The sequence below is a fragment of the Ursus arctos genome, unplaced genomic scaffold (assembly GCF_023065955.2).
Source record: "Ursus arctos isolate Adak ecotype North America unplaced genomic scaffold, UrsArc2.0 scaffold_12, whole genome shotgun sequence".
NCBI lineage: Eukaryota > Metazoa > Chordata > Mammalia > Carnivora > Ursidae > Ursus > Ursus arctos.
In genome coordinates, this window is record NW_026622786.1 from 63,719,192 (window position 1) to 63,733,980 (window position 14,789).

The following is a 14,789-nucleotide window of genomic DNA, read 5'->3' on the forward strand; positions in this document are numbered from 1 at the left end:
GATTGAGTCCTGCATTGCATCAGGCTCCGTGCTCAGCCGGGAGCCTGTTTTTCCCTCTCCCTGCTTCTCCCTCTGCTTGTGCTCTCTCTCTCTCTGACAAATAATTTGATTCATGCTTTGAAAAGATCTTTCTGGGATAAAGAATACAAGGAGGGAGCCCATTAATCAGGCTGCTCTGGTATATCAGCCAGAGGTGATAATGGTCTGTGCTAGGTTAGAATGGATATGAAGCATAGTAGACAAGTTTGGGGTAAGTTTTGGAGGTAAGACTTGCAGAGGTATTGGTTATGAGAGTTTAGGGGAAGTGAGTAATTGATGAGAACTCCTCAATTTTTGGAAAATGAAACAATACAAATTTCTTAGATAAGGAGATGGTACCCCTAAAGTGTAAAATCATCTTAATTTAATTTTCAAATGTACAGTAATTTCAATTAGAATTGCCAAGAGTTTTTAAAAATTTGATAACATGGTTTTAAAAATTAGTATGGAAGAATGTTTGAGAATAGCCAAAAGAATTCAGAAAAAGAACACTAGTGAAGGGGACCTACTTTACCACTATAAAACTGTTTACTCAAGTATATGCCATTGGCGTAGGAATAGACAAACAGATTTGTGGAATGGTATAGAAGGCCCAGAAGTAGATCCTAGTATAAATGAAATTTTAATGTAGGAAAATAAGTAAGTAAGTAAGTTAGATCTGTACTAATTGACTTAGAGGAACTTTGTTGGTGCATTGTTAAGGGAGAAGAATAATACACAGAGATGTGGATAAGACACAATTTCAGTAAAAAATAAAATATTTCAGTGATAAAACAATGGTTATTTGATAAATGGTGCTGTCACAACTGTATATTTCTAAAAATTTTTGTTTTATTTAAATTCAGTTAATTAGGGGCGCCTGGGTGGCTCAGTCGTTAAGTGTCTGCCTTCGGCTCAGGGCTTGATCCCGGCGTTCGGGGATTGAGCCCCATGTCGGACTCCTATGCTAGGAGCCTGCTTCTTCCTCTCCCACTCCCCCTGCTTGTGTTCTCTCTCTAACTCACTGTCTCTCTCTCTGTCAAATAAAGAAATAAATAAATCTTTAAAAATAAATAAATAAATTCAGTTAATTAACATACAGTGTCTTATTGGTTTCAGAGGTAGAGTTCAGTGAATAACTGTAGATTTCTTGAAGAAAATAATGTTGGATCCTTAGGACACTAAATGCAAAAATGAATTCTACTTAAATGAAAAATCATAATTTTAGGAAAAAATTTAAGAGTATATATATGTACTATGGTTTGGAGAAACCTTTTTACCATGATAAAAAACCTAGAAGCTATATAACAAAAGCATGTTCAACTATATATACATTAATATATTTTATATGATAAAAGGTACCTTAAATAATGTCAAAATAAAAACAGATTGGGAAAAATAACATTGTTCAAGTGCATGTGTCAGATTTGAAGGGTTAACTAATTAAGTTGATATGCAATGTATGCAAATAGAAAAATTGGCAAAAGATTCAATAGGCAGTTCAGAAAAGAGCAAATCTAAATGGTTAGTAAACATACGAAAATTGTGTAATCTCAACATTGAGGAAAGGCAAATTGAAGTAATTACTAGATAATTATATCTCACACATCCCATTAGTTTTCTTTCTTTTTTTTTGATTATTTATTTATTTATTTGACAGAGCAGGAGAGCACAGGCAGGGGAAGTGGCAGAGGGAGAGGGAGAAGCAGGCTCTCTGCTGAGCAGGAAGCCGAATGCAGGGTCATCCCAGGACCCTGGAATCATGACCTGAGTCCAAGGCAGTCGCTTAACCAGCTGAGCCACCCAGGTGCCACCCATTGGCATTTTTTAAAAGTAATACTTAGTGTTGGAAAATGTTATGTGTACACTCATGTTACTGGTGAAAGAGGAATTTTTGTAGTTATTTTGGAAAAGAATCTTATTAAAATTCAGATATATCACACATTTTTATTTATTATTTTTTTTAAGATTTATTTATCAGAAAGAGTACACGCAAGTGCAGGGGTGGGGAGAGGCAGAGAGGGAGGGAGAGAGAAACCCAAGTGGACTGAGTGCTAAGCACTGACACAACATGGGGCTTGATCCCATGGTCCAGAGACAATGACCTGAGCTGAAACCAAGAGATGGGTGCTTAACCGACTGTGCCACCTGGGCATCCCTCTATCACACATTTTTTAAATCCAGCAAACACATTCTTGGGAAAATAGCTCATATAAATAAGCACTAGTAATTGGGAAATATATATAAGGATAAAACAGCATTGCTTAAAGTGGCAAAAATTGGGAACAAAATGTGTACGTCCTTGGGTGGGGAGATTATTGAGTAGCCATCCAGATCATAGACTTATAAGCATTTAGAAGAATGTTAGGAAAATAAGTAAGTCAGTAAGTAAGTTAGATCTGTACTAATTGACTTAGAGGAACTTTGTTGGTGCATTGTTAAGGGAGAAGAATAATACACAGAGATGTGTATAAGATACAATTTCGGTAAGAGAATGACAAAACAAAATCCTTCCTGCATTTATATAGAAAATAGAAATATATAGGAATACATTTGTATATAGTTATTAGAGTATAGAAAAAGGCATGGAAGAGTTTATAGACGATTGTTAACATTGAGGCAGAAGTAGAAGCAAGGTAAGAAAATACTTTAAAAATGTGAAAACAGTAAAAGCACTATGTATGATATTCCATTTAACTAAAATATGTGTGTGACTTTATATGTAATAAAGAAATGAATGGAAAGATTGTCACCACTGTGTTAATAGTTATTTCAGGGTGGTGAGATTTCAGGTCATTGCTTATAATTTTTGTTGTTTAAACGTTTTAGAATGATCATAGTAGGAAAAAAAACAGCACTTATATCATGGGGGCAACAAAGAAAATTAAAGCTAATGGCAGTACTTTCTCTGCCTTTGTTTTGCAGTTATGCTATATTGACTCCCAGACTGATGGTGGAATCCCTTCTTACTGTTTTGCTTTAATGGTGATGTTTTTTCTACAACAAAGAAAACCCCCTCTTCTTCCTTGCTTACTTGGAAGTTGGGTAAGCATGAATTTGTGACATATATGTGCATGTATATATGTAGTTTGCTCTTACAGAGTGCTCTGTTCAAACATTTTAAGCTGGAATTCTGGTTTGTTTGTTTGTCCATCTTTTTGTTTTTTTATTTTTAAATAATTTTTCCACTACCAATTTGGAATGCCTTTTTATATAGATTGAAGGCTTTGACCCAAAAAGAATGGATGACTTTCAGCTGAAGGGCATAGTAGAAGAGAAGTTTGTGAAATGGGAATATAATTCAAGTAGTGCAACTGAGAAAAACTCAATTGCTGAGGAAAACAAAGCTAAGGCAGACCAACCAAAAGATGATACCAAGAAGACAGAAACAGACAACCAAAGTAATGCCATGAAGGAAAAACATGGCAAAGTAAGCTTTTTTTGTTTTTGTTTTTGGCTTTTCTATCTGTAGAATTTGTGATGCCTTCGATTGAAGCCCTTTAATAGTAGATTGACTGACTGACTTTGCATAAGCCTCTTGGCCTCATTTTCCTCATCTGTAAAGTGAGGGGTTGATCTGGTTTAGTTTTCCAGTACTGAGATTCCCTAATGAGTTTATACTTCATTTTGGAAGACGTGTATTGTTTGAATCATGTCATGGTAATTCTTTGTATCTTTTTCATTTAGACAAGGAAAATTTCCTTCAGGAGTTAGGCTGTGATCAAAACTTTAGCATATGGGAAACATGTTGCCAGATTGGTGGAAAAATAAAGGCCCTTTCCTCCTTTAGGGGGTGGCTTGCTTTTTAATCATTCAACATTCATTTTTTAAGGACCTACTATGTGCCAGACATTAATAGGGCTAAGGAACCAAAGATGAATATCCATGGATTGTTTCCTCCAGAATTCTGTAGTCTTCTGAAATAGACAGACATATTATTACAGAAATAAAAGTATTACTGATATGACTGCTCTAGCTATATTGAAGTACATATAGTTCCCTGAACATTCATTCTTAGTCCCTTCAACTGTCCCATTTTCCTAGACTTCTTTCACCTCACCTCTCAAACCATCAGTACTCAGCTAATGATTTTGCTTATTACTTTACTGAGAAAACTGAAGAAGTCAAAAGAGAACTACTGCACACTCCCAACCACCACCTGCTACTGTCTGTACTCACATACTCTGCCTTGATACCTGCTTTCGTAAAGGAACTTTCCAAGTTGCTATCTAATTTTCTCCACTTGTGTATTTAATCCTATCCCTTCTTGTTTATTCTAGAACACTGCTCTAGCAATTCTTCTCTTTCCTTCCTAAGTTAGCAGTTTTTCATTCAATAAGCAAACATGCTTTTATATCTCCCATTTTAAAGAAAAATACGGACATCATTTCCCTTCCCAGCTATTCCTTTGCACCCTTTTGCAGTAAAACTTCTTGAAAGAATTGTCCATATTCACTATTTCTGATATCTGTTTCCTCTTAACTCACTGTAATTTTTTTTCCCTTTTTTTCCCAAAGATTTTATTTATTAATTTGACAGAGAGAGACAGCCAGCAAGAGAGGGAACACAAGGAGGGGGAGTAGGAGAGGAAGAAGCAGGCTCATAGCGGAGGAGCCTGATGTGGGGCTCTATCCCAGAACGCTGGGATCACGCCCTGAGCCGAAGGCAGACGCTTAAGGACTGCGCCCCCCCAGGCGCCCCCCAGGCGCCCCTCTCTTAACTCACTGTAATCTGGCTTTGACCCTCATCAACCTACCAAAACTTGTATTGTCAATATCATTATCTTCTACATTGCTAATTCCAGTTACCACTTCTCAATTTTATATTTTTTATGTATCAGCAGTATTTGCCAGTGGATTATTTTCTTCTCTGAAAAATTTCTTGACTTTCAGGATGGCATATCCATGGCTGATTTTTTTCTTCTCAGCCTCCTTTCCTGGTTTCTCCTTTCCTCTTTAGTCCCTTAATGTTGGCATGTTCCAAGGCTCAGTCCCTGATCCCCTCCTGTCTTCCGTATCTACACTCCCTTGGTGTGTAGATACATCCAGACCAGTGGATCCAGTTGCATGGGTTTTATATACCATCTGTATGATACTCCCAAATTTTAAGTCTTCAGCCAAACCACACTCCTGAATTCTGTAGTTGTATCCAACTGCCTATTTAATGTGTCTACTTAGATGTCTAATAGAGGTCTTAAACCTAACATGCCTAAAACTGGACTCCTGGTCTTCCTCTTTCTCCACATGCAGTTTTCACATCTAAGTTGATGATACTTCATCCTCTCAGTTCTCAATCAGAAGCCTTGGAATGATCCTTTACTTCTTTTATACCCTATATCAGGTCTGTCAGGAAATCCTGTCTTTTCTGTTTGAAAATATATTTAGAATTTGATCACTTCTCACCGCCTGCACCGTTAACATGCTGGTCCTACCCACCATCATCTTTGGCTTGGATTACTACCATAGCCTCATAATGAGTTTTCCTGTATCTACCATTTTTCTTTATACAGTTGACCCTTGAATAACATAGATTTGAACTGTGCAGGTCCACTTATGTGGATTTTTTTCAATATAGTATAGTACTGTAAATGTATTTTTCTCTTCCTTATAATTTTCTTAACATTTTCTTTTCTCCAATTTACTGTATTGTGAGACTACAGTACATAATAAATATGACATATAAAACATGTATTAGTTGACTATGTTATCAATAAGCCTTTTGGTCAACAGCATGCTATTAGCGGTTAAGTTTTGAGGGAGTCAAGTTATATGCAGATTTTGACCTCAGGTCAGTGTGCCCCTCACCCCCATGTTGTTCAAGAGTCAACTATAGTCTGTTCTTAGCACAAAAATCGGAATGGTTCTTCGAAAACTTAAGTCATACCATATCCTTCCTCTTCTCCACACTCAAAACGCTTCAGTTGCTCCTCATTTAATTTAGAATAAAAGCTGAGGAGTTCTTACTGAGTAGCCCTTTGTTTTTCTCTTCTCTTCTTCCCTTTTCTCTACCACACTAGCTTTCTTGGTTTTCTTTTTAAAGCTAGTCACACTCCTATTTAGTGTGTTTGCTTTATCTGTTCCCTATTCCTAGAACACTTTTCCCTCTTCTTCACATCATACCTTTTTAACAAGACCTATCCTGACCATGCTATATAACACTGAAAGCATGTCATGCTCCCATACTCCCATTCCTTTTTTACTAAACCTACTCAACTTTTTTTTTTTTTTTATTTCCACAGCACTTTGCTTTTTCTAACTTGCTATATAATTTACTTGTTTTGTGTTATCATCTTCGTCTGGAAAGTAAGATCCGCTAAGGCAACGATCTTGGGGTTTTTTTTTTCACGGATATATCCCAAGTGCCTGGCACATAGTAGGCACTCGATGAATAGTTGTAGAATTGAATGAGTGGATGACTGTTTCATGTCTTTATGCTCCTTAGTGGTCACTTTTAGCCAGTCTTTATTTAGCTAGTTCCTTTAGAATTCAGGTATTACTTCTTTTGTTAAAACCCCCGTGATTTAGAGGCCCATTTTAGCACATAGCCTTTATTGTAATTGTTAAATTGTTTCTTCCTCTCCTAATACTCTGTGAAGTAGGACCTCACCTTATTTGAGTGGCAGTATGGTAGGTATAGTGATTAGCAACATAAATTCAGTAGCCAGATGGTCCTGAGTCAGATCCTTGACCTGTAGTGTCTACTTCATGGAGTTGTTAGAAATAATAGTTACTACATATGCAACACTTAAAAAGAGTGAGTGATGCATAGTGACCATTATGTTTAAGCATGAGCGCTCATTATTTTTTTTATATCCCCAGCACAGTGCCAGGGACATAGTAGGTTCTAAATAAATGTTTGCTGAGTGAAGGAATTAGCTTTTGATAGCCCAGGGCATTTACTTAGATTTTTAAAGTAATTACTGCAGTAAGGAGCTATAGTAATTGTTATGCAGTGGTTTGCAACCTTGGCTGCACTTGAGAATCACTTAGGGGGTTTTAAAGATCCCATTGCCCAGGTCAGTTAAATCAGAATCTAGGGAAGGGTATGGGAGGTGGGAATGATATGGAGTTGAGGTATTAGTGTATTTTAATGTTCCCGGTGTGATCTGATGTGCAGCCAAGGTTGAGACTCACTGGTTTAGTGGGAAGAACATAGAATTCTAGGAGTCAGTAAACTAGGACTGTGTTTCCAGCTGTGTCACAGACTGCTTTTTGGCAAGTTATGCCTCAGTTTTTGTGAAGGTAATTTCTAAGTTCTTTTTAAACTGAAAATTCAATGATTCTGTAGTTTTGTGAAGCTTAAATGAAAAGTATTTTTTCTTTTCCAGTCTCCTTTAACATTGGGAACACCAAATCAGGTATCCCTGGGACAGTTGTGGTTAGAGCTGCTAAAATTTTACACACTGGATTTTGCTTTGGAAGAATATGTCATATGTGTACGGATACAAGATATTTTAACAAGAGAAAACAAAAACTGGCCTAAAAGGCGTATAGCCATTGAAGGTGAGATGATACGTTATATTTCATTTGGAGAATATGTTTTTGTGTGCCACTCAATCATTTGTTTCTAATACAGTGTTATCAGTTATATCCCTTGGCTTTGTAGCGCTATATATGCCACTAGGTTGTCATTATATATGTCAGGTAAATTCTTCATCAAGTCCATGATAGTTTTATGGGATTAATATTTATTTTAAGGTTTCAAATCTGTAACTAATAGTGTTATTACCTTATTACATGCCTTTATTTTTATTCTTTAATTCTGAAAAATTTCAAAAATACAGAAAAATAGGAAAGTTATTCAGAACAATCTCAGAATGTTCCTGTAAGTTTCTGTCATAAAATTATTTTAAAATATAATTTGAAAATCTAGTTTTTCCATTGTCTTCTAAAGTACTTCATCTTTATGGAATGTGTAAGTCATGGGGTGTATATAGGAAATATAATCAGTGGTGTTGTAATAGTGTAGTATGGTGACAGATGAGCTACACTTGTGGTGAGCATAGCATAACTATAGAGTCGTTGAATCACTGTGTTGTACACCTGAAATTATAATGTAACATATGTCAGCTATACTTCAAAAACATTAAAAAAGGTACCTCAGTTGTTAAATGTGGCTAAGCTAAAGAGAAAAAAGACTGATTTGAAAAAATAAAAAGAAAAAAATTGATGTTGACAAAAAAGTTTCACATCAAATCCCAAAAATATTAAGATCTTTAGAGTTGCAAATTAATAGAGAATGGTTTCTAGAAAATTTAAATCATGTGACATTTCACTCACTTTTTATAGATAGGGGATTGAATTTCTGTCCATCATTTTAGTCTGTTCAGACAACACAATCTTCTGTTCCCTTTCCTCTGTTGGCCTTCTCTAGACCCACAGATACTCCTATAGACTCAAAGATGTACTTACGTCTTGTACACTTATATATAGTAAATAAATGAGCTCTAAAGCTTGTAGCTGTCATAATTTGTCTTCTCGTCTTTTTCTTCTTCTAGAAGGAGAGGAAAAGCTTTTGGGTTTAGAGAACAGCCTGTGGACTTACGTAATAGCAAAAAGTAACAGATGCCCAAATGTTAATTAACAAGGACATCTGCCTGTTAATCCTTTTACTTAGTGATCTTCAGTAGTGGAGAAAATGTGTATTGTCTTTTGGGTGTTGTCTATTTGTTCTTTTTTCCTGGGGTATATTTGTATTTAAGGCTTATAAAATCCAAAAACTCATAAGCATTTTCGAGGTCTTTTATATTTTCTTAGTAACGAGGGTGTAGTTGATATAAGCCTTTTCAGCATACCCATTTTAGACTGGACCAAAATTTAAATTTTGGTTTAATTATTACTTTCTTAGATCTCTTTTTTCCTACTTTTTAATTTCTCCTTATTGCTTTCTTTAATTTTCTGATCTCACTGAAGTTAAATGTTAAAAGCATATTTTTTAACTTGAAGCTTTGAGAGTTTTAGGTTATATTTTATTTGTTTAAATTGCAAGGAGTATGTAGCTAAAGAAAATTGTGGTGAGATGAAAATTATGAATGGGTCCTAGAGGTTTGAAAAATTTCATCTAATGACAGTATAAGGAAGACATAATAACAGTATGCCTTTGTCTACCAGTTTTATCACTGAAATTTTGTAATTACTGAGTTGGTGTCCTCGGCTAACCTCTCATTAATTACCCTTATTATTATTCTTTTCTCTCTTTTCCCCTTAGTGTTTTATTTTATGACAGAAACAAAGGAAAAGATGCTGCTATTGTATTTCCCCTACTCAGTTTACAGGAACTCCCACTTAGAACTTAGGTTAGGAAAGCTTTGGGAAAATGTATTCTGCTGACAGTACAGTAGTTCAGATCTGTTTGGGTAAGCTTGGAATTGTAGTTTGTTAGTAGATACGGAGCAACTGACCATTTCCTTTTTTACTAGATCCATTTTCAGTCAAGAGGAATGTTGCACGGAGCTTAAACAGCCAGCTTGTTTATGAATATGTTGTGGAGAGATTCAGGGCAGCTTATCGGTATTTTGCCTGTCCTCAGAGGAAGGGTGGAAATAAATCTACAGTGAATTCCATGAAAAAAGAGAAGGGGAAAATAAGCAATAAGAAACCAGTGAAGTCTGAGAATATGGCATCCAGTTGTTGCATTCTACTTGGAGAAAGCACAGAAAAAATAAATGCAGAAAGAGGTCAACCTGATAAATATGATGAAATGGAATGTACATCACAGAGATGTATTACTGAAGATGACAGTTTGTTGGTAAATGAACTAGATTTGGCTGAACTTGGACAGGAATCTTGTCTTTCTACTGGTGAAGGCAGTGAATTAGAGCCAAAATCAAATAAGAAACAAGATGATTTAGCACCTTCAGAAACTTGTTTAAAAAAGGAACTCAGCCAATGTAATTGCATTGATTATAAATCACCTGACCCAGATGAATCTGTTGGTACAGACTGCAGGTCAAATATACAAACAGAGAGTTCACATCAGAATGTGAGCACTGACACATCTGCTACCTCTTGCAACTGCAAAGCTACAGAAGATGCTTCTGACCTTAATGATGATGATAACCACCCCACCCAGGAATTATATTATGTGTTTGATAAGTTTATTTTAACCTCTGGCAAGGTAGGATACAGTTTGTAAATAATTTCTAAGATTTTGTGGGTTTTTTTTAGGACTGTATTTATAGTTTTTAGATTCAGAAATGTAAAAACAGCTTCTGTGATGGTGGACTATTATATTTTGGTGTTTATTTTCGCTTTTCCTTTTTACATTTTTTCCTGTAGTTGTCTTTAAAGAAACCTCAGGAGGTTTCAGCACCCTATTACTAGTTGGTTTATTTCACTTTCTCATATAAAAGGATTCATCAGCTATGTTATGAAAATCAGTTTGGCAGAGGCAGCGAATATTTTAAGTTTTGTTTATATATATATATATATATATAAATGTTTATTTTTTCTTCCACAAAGAAGAGTACAAGGTTTGTAAATTCTAATAGTATTCTGCTTTAAAGTTTTGTTTGTTTTTTTTGACATGAGGTGAGTGAATATAAATTTAATAAAGATATTTGAGCAGAAACTAATATCAGATACCAAAAATATGAAGAATCCAGATTTCTGCCATTGAGCTTTTCTTTGGATATTGGCATATCCTTTATAAATTAATGGAGTCTTAACTTTTCTACTTTTAAAGTGGGATAGTCTGAACTTTAACTTGATAAGTTATGGAAAACAGAATACCCCAGTAACAGAAAATAAGCAGTAACTACTTTGTTAATAAAAGAAAGTTTTAGCTAAGTTGCATTGCTTCAAATGCAGTGTACACAATTGATATATCAGCACCCAACATGAAAAAAAAGATTAGATCATGTGTAAAGATACAGATCATGTGTAAACCAAGTAGAATATATTTTTTTAAAAACCTAGGAAGTTGTCCAGTTTTACTCTTTTATTGATAGTTATTGACAAGCTTTAAAAATTTTAACCTAATTACTGAGCTTGTTTCTTCATTCTTTGTAAGGATACATCTATTGCATTTTTTTAGGTTGCAGTATTTAGGACATATGGACTGTTGAAAGGATGGATTAAATGGCAGGTTTTTAGAAAAGCCTCTTAATCATACAACTGCAGTGTACATTTTTTATTCTTTATACTTTTTCCCCCTGGAAACCTACCTTAAGATGGCTGTTTCTCCAATTAAAATTTTTTTTGTTATTTATAACATTTTTCTAGAATTTTCTGATAATGTATGTCATTTAAAAAAAGTTTTGAAAAGCTAATAAAAATTCCTGTGGTATTGTTAATTAGTTCATAGCACAGCATTCCCACAACTAGAGGTTTCTGTATATAATTTGTGTCAAGAGTTCATGGCTAAGTAAATGTTCAAGCTAATCCTGGGGGAAAAGGCTCTCTGGGATCTAGGCATTTTACAATAAAGAAAAGAATAATGCTCTTCCTTCACCATATGTTTTGTTCAGCTAGTTGGGATACATTTTACTGTTTTAACTACATTGCTGGTAGTCCATTGGAATACATTTTAAATGGTGGTATAGGGTTTGCAATTAACTTTATGGCTATTACATAAGAGTTATTCCTTGTATGAAGCAAAGTTATTTTTAGAGTTTAGCCCTACAGTTTGGTTTCTTGAGTACCATGCTAGTGTAATAAATTGAACCAAATAGCCAAGTGAGGGTTTTATAATTGATTGAGTGACTGTGAAGATAGAAAATGTTTGGAGTGAAATGAAAGGTGCCACTTGAGATTTCTTTATAATCTACTTCGTTAAAGATCTCAGTGGGTTAAATTAATGCCTATATTTCATATTGGGAGCTGACTGAAATTTCCATTAACCCATATGAATTCCATCTTCTAATATTTCCTGTATTGTACATCTTTGGGTAAATCTGATCTTGGTAATATCATTTTAGTGGGGAGGAGAGTTAAAGTGGTTGGCTTAAAATAATGGTTTTTACATTTAACGCTGCATTCAATTAATACTCTTTTATTTTTTTTTAAACCTCCTGGAAGCACAGGTTATCAGAATTGAGTTACATAAAAGAGTCTTTTTGGACCTGCTTTCTAAGTGATGATGAAGTCCCTCAATAGTTTATTAGATTATTAGATTATTTTTTTACCTTTGTATAGCCACCAACGATAGTATGCAGCATCTGCAAAAAAGATGGCCATTCAAAAAATGATTGTCCAGAGGATTTCAGGAAAATCGATCTAAAACCTCTACCACCAATGACAAATCGATTTCGGGAAATACTTGATTTAGTATGTAAAAGATGTTTTGGTAAGTCTTTTATTACTGGAGCTATTCTGAGTAGATTCTTTCCTAGGTTTTGAATATTTATTTTCTTATTTAAAAACAGTTTGCTTACATTTTGTTTTGGTAGAGGTTTTTTAATAGTTTAGAGCCCCAACAACAGACACTTACTAAATGCCTGCTAAATGCACAGCACTGTGGTAAATGCCAAGGGGAATACAGGGTCCATATTATGTGTTGATTTTAAAGACTCTGGATCTGTGCTGTCTAATGTAGTAGCCATTATTTAAATTTATTTAAAATGAAATTAAAAACCAAATTCCTCATTTTTATTAGCCACATCTCAAGTACTGAGTAGTTACATGTGATGAGTAGTTACATGTGGCTGCTGAATTGGGCAGTCCAGATAGAGAACATTTCCATCATTGAAGTGCTCTTGCACAGTTCTGCTCTAGACGGATATATGATATGTATGAAAATTGCCATGATTGGAAGCAGAATATATTACATGCTATAGTAGTGGTAAACAAAATGCAGTGCAAACACAATTTTAGCTGGGGTGGATCAGAGGAATTAGAATTAATGGTGAGGCATTTGAGATGGATCTTGAACTGCTTTTTCAGATCTGGGAGATTATACACAAAAGTATAGGGTGTATAGTTTCTTTGGAAGAAGAATTGCCTTGGATTTGGTAGAATATGAGAAAGATAATAGAGGGAGATAAGGCTATAATATTTTGGGAAGAGCCTTACATACCTTTTTTCAGCAAACATTTATGGTGTACCTGGGATAAACCTTCACTCAGCAAACATTTTTTTTTTTTTTTTAATTACTTGCTGTGTCCCAGATAAGATAAAATTTCTGATGTCATAACATTTAGTTCCCCATCGTAATACCTCTGCCCTACCCTTTCCTATCCCAGTCTCTTGCCAGGCTACCACTTACCTGCTTTTAGTCACTATGAATTAGTTTGCATTTTCTAGAGTTCTGTATAAATAGAATCACATAGAATGTACTCTTTTTTCCTGAGGTGGGGGTCCTGGCTTCTTTCATTTAGCATAATTATTTTGAGATTCATCCATGTTGTGATGTGTGTAAATGTTTCATTCATTTTTATTGCTGAGCTGTGTTTCATTATATGGATGTGCCACAATTTGTTTACCATCCACCTGTTGACTAGTTTCTAAATTTTAGTTGTTACAAGTAAATCTGCTCTGTACATTTGTGTGTGGGTCTGGGTATGAATATATGCTTTAATTTCTCTTGGGTAATACCTCGGAGTTGAATAGCTGGATTGTGGCACATTTTTTCTCCCAGCAGCTTTATTAAGATATAATACATTACACTTGTTTTTATTTATTCATTCATTTATATATCTCTGTATGAACTCATGGTTATTTTATAATTTGGGTTATGATCTAATACTACTTTGTTGCTCATGTTGTTCCAGATTTGGCTATTGGGTGCTCTTTCATTTGGTTCTTGTGACTCTTTAATATACCCCCATCAGTGTGTGGGTTTTTTAATTTGTTCATTTGTTTTTTTAGCACTTCCTTACTTTCTGGCACTACAAGATGGTCCAGGCTCATCATGTATATTTTCCACCCCAGTCCTAGAATTAGGTATTTCTCCAAAGAGCCCTGGTTCCTTTTATTGGAGAATGGTATTAGAAACCAGGATCTGGAAGCTAGGGTGCTTGCTGTTATTGGGTGTTGTTGCTTTTAGGCCCTCTCTGAGCGAGAAAATTATGTATACATACTGACTTAGTATATGTTCATATCTATTAAAATTTCTATATGTGACCATCTTTTTTTTTAAAAAAAGATTTATTTATTTATTTATTTATTTATTTATTTATTTATTTATTAGAGACAGCCAGCGAGAGAGGGAACACAAGCAGGGGGAGTGGGAGAGGAAGATGCAGGCTCCTAGTGGAGGAGCCCAACGTGGGGCTCGATCCCAGAACGCTGGGATCACGCCCTGAGCCGAAGGCAGACGCTTGACTGTGCCACCCAGGCGCCCCTATATGTGACCATCTTATATTAAGTTAAACATGACTTTGTACTGATGACTTCAACTTGAATACATTACCATATGGCTCATTCAAGACTCTTCTTTCTGCTTATCTATAAATTTCTCACTCCCAATGAGAAACCTGGCTCCCATCATCTGCTACCTATTTGTTTAATTGTCTCATTTAAGTACACATGTAAAACATTAATCAGAACTGTTATCCCTTATGGGAAATAACTTCATCAGTTAGAGTATAGTACTTATGTATATTCCTTTTGCCCTTAGTCTTACAAACCCCACTCATTTTCAGAGTTGAGTGCCTTTTCCCTCACTCCCTTGAATGAAGTTCTCTAACACATGTAGATTGTTTTGTTACAGCCTTCATTCCACCCTGACTCCCCAGCCGCCTAGATGATTTTTTAAATTGGCATACTGTAAAGTTGACTCTTTGTGGTGCAAAGTTCTGTGAATTTTGACAAGTGCATTGTGTCATGTATTAC

General features: G+C 35.2%; 1 protein-coding gene across 26 annotated transcripts in view; it reads left to right on the forward strand.

Annotated features, from left to right (window-relative positions):
* TUT4 (terminal uridylyl transferase 4) overlaps positions 1–14,789 on the forward strand; it is a 188,275-nt gene that overhangs the window by 139,101 nt on the left and 34,385 nt on the right. For 23 of the 26 annotated variants that reach the window (XM_044383873.3, XM_057310787.1, XM_044383864.3 and 20 more), the window contains 5 exons: positions 2,944–3,063; positions 3,236–3,448; positions 7,346–7,520; positions 9,437–10,134; positions 12,153–12,303. In XM_044383873.3, the coding sequence (XP_044239808.1) occupies positions 2,944–3,063; positions 3,236–3,448; positions 7,346–7,520; positions 9,437–10,134; positions 12,153–12,303 (1,357 nt within the window). The remainder of the gene's footprint in view (positions 1–2,943; positions 3,064–3,235; positions 3,449–7,345; positions 7,521–9,436; positions 10,135–12,152; positions 12,304–14,789) is intronic. The other 3 variants (XM_057310790.1, XM_048220629.2, XM_048220630.2) reach the window with 1 other exon arrangement.